Below are 10918 nucleotides of genomic sequence, written 5' to 3'. Positions count from 1 at the left end.
TTTATGAATATGTCAAATTGAAGGGTATGATTGATTTCTTTTTGTTTGGAATGTTCTCCTTCAGAAACTTAAATTCAGGCGTAAATTATAAAAGTGAATGCAAATTAAATATCCAGAAATGCGAAATCCCTGATTTCACTATTATTGGAAATTAATTAATTATATAATCAGTGTCCAATTAACTTCCAATAAAATTCGAACGCGTTTAAATTTTCATTATTTAATGCGTACTTTGAGCATAAATCAACACAATATACGACCCAAATCAGAAGATTCGGGCAACATAGAAATTAAAATAAATTGTCATTGCCATGTAAAGCGTAAATTGTAAAAAATATATGGTATTAAAGCAAGTAAAGGAAAGATTTAAATTGACGAAGGTACATTACCAAATCTTTATATATATCCATAATTAAAATACATTACCAAATTATGAGTTAAAATTGAGGAAGGTAAATTGGTCATAAAGAAAAGGTAAATATATTAAATACATTACCAAATGAACTAGTCCGTATTCTTATAAATAGGATAGCTAATAGTGGACAATGGTGATAGCCAAATTAACTCGAATAATGTCTCTCGACTCTATCCGATATAGCTACGACTTGCACTTCCGTCTAGGCAAAGACATGCCTGGTACATCGGACGGATGTTTAGTGACGGGGATTGAGAGTGCTCTTGTTTTGTTTGATTCAACGGTCAAGCAGGCCGACATGCAATGCGCGGCCCTGGCTGTGGGAGCGATTGAACAATTGAAAGCGCTTCGTTACCAATTCACCACCAATTACCCCCGGATTTGGAGAATTTGGGATTGGGAAATGTGGATTAAGAGCCATAAGGGCGCTCAAGACATGCTAAGCGAGGTCAGCAAGGCTCAGGCAGACATAAACAAAAAAGTTGAGCGCTTGTATTACGCTAGACTAGTGTTTCCAATTGGATTTTTTATATTCCTTTTAATTTGGAACACATTTGGAGTAGTTCCACTTCCACTGCTTTTTTTGGGTTTTTATGGGTTAATCGTGGATGGTTGGCTCAAGGACATGCTGGTCAAGACCAAGGAGACCCAAGAAACTATTGCATTCATTGCGAGGGTCGCAAACTTCATCCACATTGCTGCAAAAGCAGCCAAGCCCACCGGTGAGCCTGTGCCCTTTTGATAGAGTTAATTGCAAAAAAAAAAATGTTTTTTTTGGTTGGAGGTTTTTTATTTATTTTGCCTTTGTTTTGTTACAACGCCTTTTACCTTTACAATTAGTTTGACGATGAGTTAAAATATTTTATATTTCTTTAACTATATTGTATGTGAAAATAAAATATAGGTACATAATTTGAGTTAAATTAAAACTAATATACTTCTAAAGTCTTTATAGGCATCAGTAATCAAGCAGTAATACAGGTACATAAACTAAATATGTACAGATCTCGTTTAATTGATTTCTTTTATGATTGAAACTATGAATTGGCTCGAATAGCCCCGCAATTAATAAATAAATTTTATTAAATATATTTGGAGTGTCGAAATGGGTACTCGCAGGTATCCATAACCGATTTTGCGGGTACCCACCCAAAAATTGAACTTTTTTGGTACCTGATACCCGACCCGCAAGCAATGCCGGTATCCAAACCCGAATATGTGGGTACCCGCACCCGCTACATGTCCTGCTAAGCAATGAAAAACTACTGTTTGTTATAATAAATTTTGATTTGCCTCCTTTTGTCTGTCATCGATGTGGGAATGTTCTTGCTTAAACACTTCTCCTAATACTAATAGTATGAAATATTCTTATGCAACTGCTGCTAACCATATTCATCTGCTAACCATATTCATCCCTTTACTGCTCAAGTTAATGAAAAATATTAACTCATTAATTGAAAGAAATAATTTCACTAATACTTCTATCATTTTGTTCCTTTTTTATTCAAAAGAGCTCAATTGAAATGGTAATATAAATATTATGGTATGTATATTTAGAATTAGTGTAGAGCAGCTGAGCAATTAACTATACATATCAAACATTATCCAATATAGATGTAGGAGAATAAAAATTAGAATTATCACTTTTTGGGTTCATTATATAGTTAAACTTATTTTATTTTTAAAAATTTGAAAGTAGTTAGAGAGGAGTATAGTGATAGAAATAAGAAAGGAGAGTTAAGCAAATTGCTTTGGCCCTTTCTCATACTTGGTTGTCCCACATCGAGATTAGATATTCGGTATACCCGCTCGGTTATCAGGTTAATCTCCTAGTTTGAATACCCGACCCCGACCCCGACATTTGCGGGTAGCGGGTGCCTGATACCCGCCGGGTATCAGGTCGGGTTTGAAAATACCCCTAATATATATTACGAAGACAACATGTAAACATCATCTTTGTTCTGCGTAGCGTTGTTTATTTTTTTATATATTTAATTTGATTTTCATACATTAAAAAAATATTACTATTAAAATTAATTTTATAAAAATCAAAGCTTAATTTATTATTTTATTCATTTATTTAAAATTATGGAGAAAACCAGCCACAAATATGAACACAATTTACGAACCCAAATTAGAAGCGGAACAAAGGTAATTACCTTTGTGAAAGAGCAATCAAATCTTAGGAGATTTTATGTATAGTATATATATATAGTTAGGGCCCGTCTGATAAGTCAGTAATGCCTAGATATAGATAATTATATGACTATTTCTAAGTGTTTGATATCATAGTTAACCTATTATGTCATCCCGTGGTTTTCTCTATGGCCCATCCGAGCTCGCAAATTTTTCCTTAAAATACAAATATATGTATCTCACAAATTTGGTCAGATAGCATTTTTAACTCATTTATTATGATTTATTAATACAAAATCTAGATAATTTCTTGTCTACCAAACAACAACGAAAAAACCTTCATCCGAGCTTATCTTGACACGAAGCCCGCATTTCTTATCTTATTTAACAAATCTTGTTATATCTCATCTTTCTTATCAAACGAGCCCTTAGTATTATTTCCTTAGCCGGATTCTTCTACAACGTAGAAATTAAAATAAATTGGCTTTGCCACGGAAAGTGCAATTGTATAAGGGCCGACAAAATATTTTGTATTAAAGCAACTCCGAAGGAAAGATAAACATCGACAAGGTATATTGCTCATAATAAAATCTTTTGAAAAAGGTAAATATATATTTCAATAAAATACATTTCCAAATTAAGTACTACATAATTTAGCATTACAAATGCGATAGCTATAGTTCACAAGCGCAATAGAAGCAATTCTCTTAGCAACAGTTAAATTATGCCTCTTTCAAGTAGTTTGGAAATATCTAAGGTACAGTGCTCGTGGGCATTGAGATTGCTCTTGTTGTGCTGGATACAATGGCCAAGCGGGGCAACATGCAATCCGCGGTCCTTGCGTTAGAAGCGATTGAAAAATTGAATGTTCTGTGCGACCAATTCCTCCTCGACCGAGTGCCAGATTTTGATGAGGTTTTGGTGGGTGTAAACGCGTTGCTAAACGAGGCCAACAAGGTTCAGACGGACCTAACGAGGCCAACAAGGCTCAGACGGACCTAAAGGCAAAAGTTGAGCGTTTGTATTTTGCTAGGCTAGTGAGTCTAGGATTGGTCTTAGGAATTTTATCCCTTCCAATTTGGATCATACTGAGGACCCGTTCACTATGTAAGATATAACAAGTTTAGGCCCAATTTCAGTAGTTATTCATACGTTTACTTTCCAAGATGAATTACTTGTTGGCCCTACAAAATGGCCTGCACTGTTCATTAGAAAAATTGCCCAAAATTCAAATCAGTAATAGATGTAAGATTGCATTTTTACCCCTCAGCTTCATTTCACCCAAATTGGTTTTTCATTCCCCCCTCTCAAGTTTCCCCCAAAATCGCTAGGGCAAATTCTCACTCCTCCTCGCTGCATCTTTGTGTACGATACCCTGCTAATCATTCCGCGAAAAATCTCGCCGAAGATGTGTTGACAATTAACAGACGCAGAGACATAAGTAAACCAATTGGGCCACTACACTCAAAATCCAACCAATTCTAAAGTAAATCACAGAAGAACATTACTAATTCGAGCATACCTATTACCAGTTGAACAAGAGTTTTGATTCCTGTAAAGCAAGCGACGAAATATTCTGCTAGCCCAAAACCCCTTTTTGTAGAATGGGGGTTGCTGAAAAATTCCAAAGTGGCGCCCATTTTTTTGCTTTCCCACTACTGAAATGATTTGGGAATTTTGGAGGGTAATTTAGGTAAACCACTGAAGTGGGGGACTTTTTAAGAAAATAAAAAATCATGAAAAATGCAAATTATAGTTTAATATCGTGATCAGTGAACATCTGAAATAAAATTGGAATATGTGGGCCATGCCACTCCATTTAAGACCAAGTTATTTATCTGTTCATTAAAAATGAAGGTAGGTGAACGAGTCCTGAGTGTATTACAAATTGTTCCACTGATTTTTTTGGTTTTTATTGCGCCAATCGTGGATGGTTTGTTGAAGGGCATGTTGGTCGAGGCCCAGCGTGCCCTTCGACCATATGTTTTCATCGCAAGGGTGGCAAAATTCATCCTAATGCCCTAATGCCCTTCGACCATATGCTTTCATCGCAAGGGTGGCAAAATTCATCCTAATGCCCTAATAAATTAGGCTTATTTAGTGTATCTTAATTTTTCACCTTTCTAATCTTATAGGAGTATATCATTCATTATTCAAGTGCGTGCTTTTTTATGATTATACTATATTGATTGATTTATTAAATATCTTCTTTTCTATTGCTCATTTAATATTTTTATTATACATATGAAAATTTAATATGCAAAATGTGAGCGTGTTCTAGGTACATTAAAACTAATGTTTGATTTAGGCCCAATAAAAAAGGAGTACTCCTCCGTCCATGAAAAATATACCCAGTTTGAAAAATGATCCCAAATTTGCTACCTTAACACAATTAAACACTACTAATACTATGGACCCCACATCCCACTAACACTACTTTTCTCTTACTTATTTTCCTTCTTTCTTATTTTACCAATTTCACATTAAATCCCGTGTCATTCACTATGTGGTCTATTATTCGTGGACGGAGGGAGTATTAAATTGCACCTATAGATTAGTCCAAATAAGTCGACATTTAATATATAAATGTTATATATCAAAAAAATTCATAAGTATATCACTTAACATTTACACAGTATTTCATTAAATAATTACGTGCCCAAATCATGTAAGCCACAAATAATAACGGAAGAATATAAAATAAGACTTAAATGGAAAGTGCATCGTAATTATACGCTGAATTAAAATATTGGATGAAAATTAACATACAAGCTTTTCAAAGTAAATTTAATCAAACACTCGTTATCATTAAAACTTTGGCTCCAACATGTAGCTATATTAAAGACAAAAGATAAATTATATGGTCAGATATTCTTGTTAAACTAGTTATCTGTCAAGCTAAGCCCGCACCAACCGTTAAGACGCTTCCTCTCCGACCAACAGTTTTGTAACCATTACATTTCATATGTGAAAGAAAAGCTAAAGCCAAAGCCCACAATAAAGAATTGGTAGAAGTTTTTTTTGGAGAGATTTTGAATTAGTTGAGTAAAAATGCATTTAGCAATATTAATCAGATTCAGAAGCATGGATTACTCATCCAAACATTGAGTCGGTTCCTTCGACAGAAGCCGAACCAGTTGTTTTTCGAGCCTTCTGGCTCCTGAGCCAGGCCTTAGAACGTCGGAATCACCCCAAACGCTGCATTTATGCTCACCGGAGTCACCTAAACACCAGCCACCGGGTACTGGTTTGTTGGGAGAGCGCTGCAGGAGCTCTAGATCGATACGGTCCAAAATGGGGTCGTTCTGGGGAAAGGCTGAGGCGAAGGCTGCTCCGCTCTGGACTAGTTCCTGGAAGTCGCTGGAGTTGAGCTGGCGGATCCGCTGCCTGGAGTCGAGAGAGGAGAAAAGCAAGCTGTGGTTGATTGTTGTCCGTTTGAATTGACGGGAGTTGCACAGAAGAGTGGGGAAGTAGACGGAAGTTGGTTTCGGTGTGTTGGAGAGGTACATCAGTAGAGTTCTTGGTAGGTTGTCTGTTCCCAAGATGAAGAACTCGACGAAATTTCGACTCAAGAGAGCCATTGATGAACCTAGAAGCAACATAAACAAGATATTCTTTATAACTCTCATACAAACACGAAAAAACTTGTGTAAGATGGTCTAACGAAACTGAGATTTATTACGATCGTCCAATTCGCAGATCCAAATCCACACCTAATACTAGTATGTTTGGTGATTGATACTATTTGATCACGTGGTCTTGACCTGTCTTTTATAATTCATCGTCTCTTTCTTCATTTTTGTTGCCATATAAAACAATGAGAATTCAACAAACCTGTGAATAAGCGATAGGCATCTGGCAGTGGTCGATTTTGAGTTGCAAAAAATGTCTCAATGTTGTCAGTAAGGTAGAGTGCAGTATCAACTATTATCGGCTTCAATTTCCTCGATCTAAGATAAAAGTACACGAAAAGAAACATCGATAAGAACTGCTAGAGAAAACTAATGCATTTTCGAGAAAGTTCTGAATCAAAATGAAGAAAACTTACTCCCTCCAGCCAATGTAGCTTGTATGATTCACAAAATTAAGATTCCTAGGTAGATATGACAATATGTGCAAAAGATCTGCAGACAAAAGCTCCACATCACAAATGTTGTAACAAGAAAATTATGAAATTAAAAAATTATGAAGTTTATAGACATGGAAGAATCAACAAATCCTCTGCCAACTCCGGATAAAAACGACACATCTATAAACTTTGTATGATTTCTTTGGTTATATGATAAGGTGAAGTTATCTCAATGTGTCAAAGTAGATGGTTCAGTAAGCCTTTATTGGAACACATATTCAGAGTAAAAGAATAACAAAATAACATAATTCAACAAAATCTTAATCACACTATGTTCTTGCACACATTTGAGAACACATGTACATGAAACTACTGGGATGGGGGAAGCACACGATATATGCAATGCACACGATATATGTACAACACTATAAGAGCTAAAACAGCTTATCGAGTTCACGATATATGTACAACTACAACAAAATTCAGTTGTAAGTTTGTAACATTCGCATGTGTCACACACAAAAGAAGTATATGGTTCCAACTTATACGCAAAATGAGGCAATCCAAACGTATATCCATTAAATGCTCAAGAAAACACATAGTACTACTAAATACACAAAGCAACCACTGGTTGAAACAGCTTTGAGAAGCATCAAATCTATAATCCCATACAGTACCAAACTTGATATAGTAACCGGCAACCATAAAAGCCGTGAAAAAATACATTGAGATTTGAGCTTACAAAGACCAGATTAGGCAAGTCATAAGTAACCAACACATCCACTAACTTAACTAAAAGCGTGCACGCTCACACACACAACTGAAACATCAAGGATATAAAGCTACTGTCTTTATTCCCAAGCAACTATCAATTGAAAAAGCTCTAGAATCATATCCATAATAAACGCAGAGCTAAAAGAAGCTAAAGAAACTTCAAGAACATAGCAAACTAAAAAAATAACACATCCATTAACTTTACTTCAAGGGCGCGCACACACACACACAACAGAAACAATTAGGGTATGGAGCTAATGTTTTGATTGCCAAGCAACCATCAATTGCCAAAGCTCAAGTATCAGATTGACAATAAACACAGAGCTTATTGAACTCACAAACACCAACTACAACAAACTTCAGTTGTAACACTCACATTTGCATTTGTCAAACACAAAAGAAGTATATGTGGTACTACCTCAGATTTGTCTAACAGAAAAGTTAGTGTCCCAATTCCCCCCTTATATGCAAAATGAACCAATCCAATCGTATATCCATGAAATGCGGAAGAACACACATACTAAATACACAAAACAACGAATAGTCGAAGCAGCAAAATCTAGAATCCCAAACAATACCAAACTTGATCTAGTAATCGACAGACAACGAAGCCAAGATAAACATACATTGAGGCTACGAGGATCATATTAGGTAACTAACACATCAACTAACTTAACTCAAAGCATATAACAGAAACAACTATGACATAAAGCTATCATTGATTGCCAAGCAACTACCAATTGCAAATTGTCAAGAACACAATAACTGTGAATAAACCCTAAAACAAGCCAAAGAAATACTTATAAAGAATGTTAAGCAATCACATAACCAATCAAATAAAGGTACCATCTTGAGTGACAAGCGGGTAATCAGCAGCAGAGAGAGTGATAAACCAATCCCACTTGTCCGACAAACGGAGCAAAACAGAGGCGCCGTGAAGCGTGGAGGAGAGCGCCGACGGCCCATTGGAGAGGACATAATCCGCCTTGCCAACAACATGGACATTCGCCGCAGCCCTGAAAAGCGGCGCCGATTCGACGGTGGCGGCCAAGGCGTCGCGCTCGGATTGGGTAGCAGAGCGATCGAGGTGGAGGAGATACTGGTTCCTGGGGTGGTACACGGAGTGGAGAAGGCGGAGGACCCGCCCCGAATCGTTAACGGATCCGGAAATGAGGTAGGCTAGTCTGGGCGGGGGCGGGGCGGGGGCGGTCTGGTTGTCGTGGAGGAGGAGGCGGTGGCGGCTGGGGAAGAGCGACGGCGGCGGGGGGCGGCGGGGGGCGGTGGTGAGGGAGAGGAAAAGCAGGATGGAGAAGAGGGTGAGGACGCAGAGGGAAGGGATGGCGGCGGCGGGTGGCATTGCCGGAATTGGGAATTGGGGGATTTGAATTGAGATTTTTGATTTGGGAATAGTGTGTGGGGTTTGGGATTCGTTTTTTGCTTCAATTACACGACTTGGTGGGTGGTGGCTGAGGCTAATCTACTCAGTATTCGCATTTTCCGATCATCTTTTTCAGCTTAATCAGCTCCGATTCCGGTAACTGGGGAAGTGTGATGAAGCTATCAAAGAGAATGTTGATCAAATGTTATCCCTTTCAAGTTTCAACAATAAACCTTCTACCTTTTTCATCTCTATGTATATTTATTTTTTTAATTTGAAAGAGTTACTAGTTATTAGTTCTATTAATTTATCTTCATTTCAAAATATTTCAATAATTATGTTTTTTTTAATATTGAAAATAATTAAATACAATTGCGGTTGCCTTTTGTGATCGGATTGTTCTTGGGGTGGGGGGCATTTGGTGAAAAACCGTTCAAATTTTAGTACATTTTGTGAAGGTTAAATTGTTAAAAATTATTGTTTGTCAAATTTGGTCCATTCTATAATTTTAAAAATCAATTGAAAAATTAATAAAATTTAGATTTTGTTATAAATTATCCCATGACATAAAAATATGGTTGGCTAAGTGTAATATATCAATGATGTTTTCAACCAAACAATGAAATGACATTGTTTATTTATAAATAGTGTAATATATCAATGATGTTTTCAACCAAACAATAAAATGACATTGTTTATTTATAAATACATGGTGGCTTTGGATTCAGTAAATCTGTAGTCAACCTAAAAAAATAGTTATCCATACTGGAGTAGTATTAATACTCCATTCGTCGCGAATAGGAGTCCCAGTTGAGTTGGATATGGGTTTTAAGAAAAGTTTGAGTGTAATAATTTAAGTGTGTGATAGTGGAATGTGAGACCCATTTATATTATTATTTGCAATCAAAGTGGATTAAAATTAATTGCAGCTTCTAAATTAAGGGAAAAGTGGGGTCATTTTTTATACTCCTAAAATAAAATGTCTAACCGGGACTCCTAATGGCGGACGGATGAAAATAGCCAACCAGGACTCCTATTCACGGACGGAGGGAGTATATCTATTCACAAATATAGAACTTAAGAACACAGTGATATCTTATAATAAATGCACGCATTTCCATACCATATTCCATATGAAGAATTTGGTTCATGACAGATAAGGGTAGCATAATTTTGTGTGCTACTACTACCTAGTTTTCTTAACAAATCACTCTTAATCCCAATTGTACATTTTTCTCATATCGAATTCATAATGTTCAGAAGGACTAAAATAAAATCCGTCATCCTCAACGATCCAACTACATACGTTAATACCCAATCCAGTTTGGCACATCTGCCCCGTTTTTGCATAGAACACATCAAAAGCCTTATGTCTTCCATCCCACCAAAAACTGCAAGAGAAACGAGTCGTCTGAAAAATATTTACGTGGAAATGCCAATGATGGTTTTGGTGTTCATGAAGCGTATGATTTCCCAAATCATCATCACCAGAATAACAATGAGTTCTTAACGTTGGAGAATTTTCAGGTAATTCATTGAATATATAAACTGAGTATCCTTCCGTGATCGCAGGTATTTTAATTTTGAGAGCGATATTTTGAATACAAATAATTGATAGAATAACCAGAACTAAAAAGATTTTCATTGCCATATAGAAGAGGGCACTACAAAAAAATGGGGGGGAGTACTTTCTACATGTTGCATTTTCTTGACTTTATACTAGAAAATTGGATGGGAATGTTGCATATATTTGGCTTCCCCTCAAAATAATGAGTTTCTAAGGATATAAAAGAAAGCATGATAAATATAAATATAAATACTCTATAAGATCTACTGTTCTTTCAAAAAATAACAGAAGTTGAATATAAACTACCCTGAAAATAATGAGTTTGTGAGGATTAGCAAGAATGCATGACTAATACAAGACGATAAAAAACTGCATCAACCAAATGCATGATCTCAAAATCCACCAACAGCCTCAAACATAAATAGTTTATAAAATGATTTATTTTAATTTTAAATTTTGTATGTTTAGGATGAATTTTAACTTAGAGAGTTCATAATACTGAATCAGGATATATGATTCATTTTTTAATTTTAATCCAGTATGATTTTTATTAGATAACAATTGATTATTAAAATTGAT

At 36.0% G+C, this 10918-nt stretch overlaps 1 protein-coding gene across 1 annotated transcript; it reads right to left on the bottom strand.

Annotated features, from left to right (window-relative positions):
• Nucleotides 1-5337: 5337 nt before the first annotated feature.
• Nucleotides 5338-8984, bottom strand: LOC125192875 (beta-glucuronosyltransferase GlcAT14B). Its single transcript, XM_048090546.1, has 4 exons — nt 8241-8984; nt 6600-6675; nt 6386-6501; nt 5338-6140 (listed from the first exon to the last, which is right to left on the bottom strand). The coding sequence occupies exons 1-4, from the start codon at nt 8749-8751 to the stop codon at nt 5641-5643; spliced, it is 1203 nt and encodes a 400-aa protein (XP_047946503.1). The 5' UTR covers nt 8752-8984; the 3' UTR covers nt 5338-5640.
• Nucleotides 8985-10918: the final 1934 nt, after the last annotated feature.

Source organism: Salvia hispanica, chromosome 6 (genome assembly GCF_023119035.1).
Source record: "Salvia hispanica cultivar TCC Black 2014 chromosome 6, UniMelb_Shisp_WGS_1.0, whole genome shotgun sequence".
NCBI classification, from domain to species: domain Eukaryota; kingdom Viridiplantae; phylum Streptophyta; class Magnoliopsida; order Lamiales; family Lamiaceae; genus Salvia; species Salvia hispanica.
The sequence above is the reverse complement of the archived record's forward strand: the minus strand, read 5'-3'. Positions and strand labels throughout refer to the sequence as shown.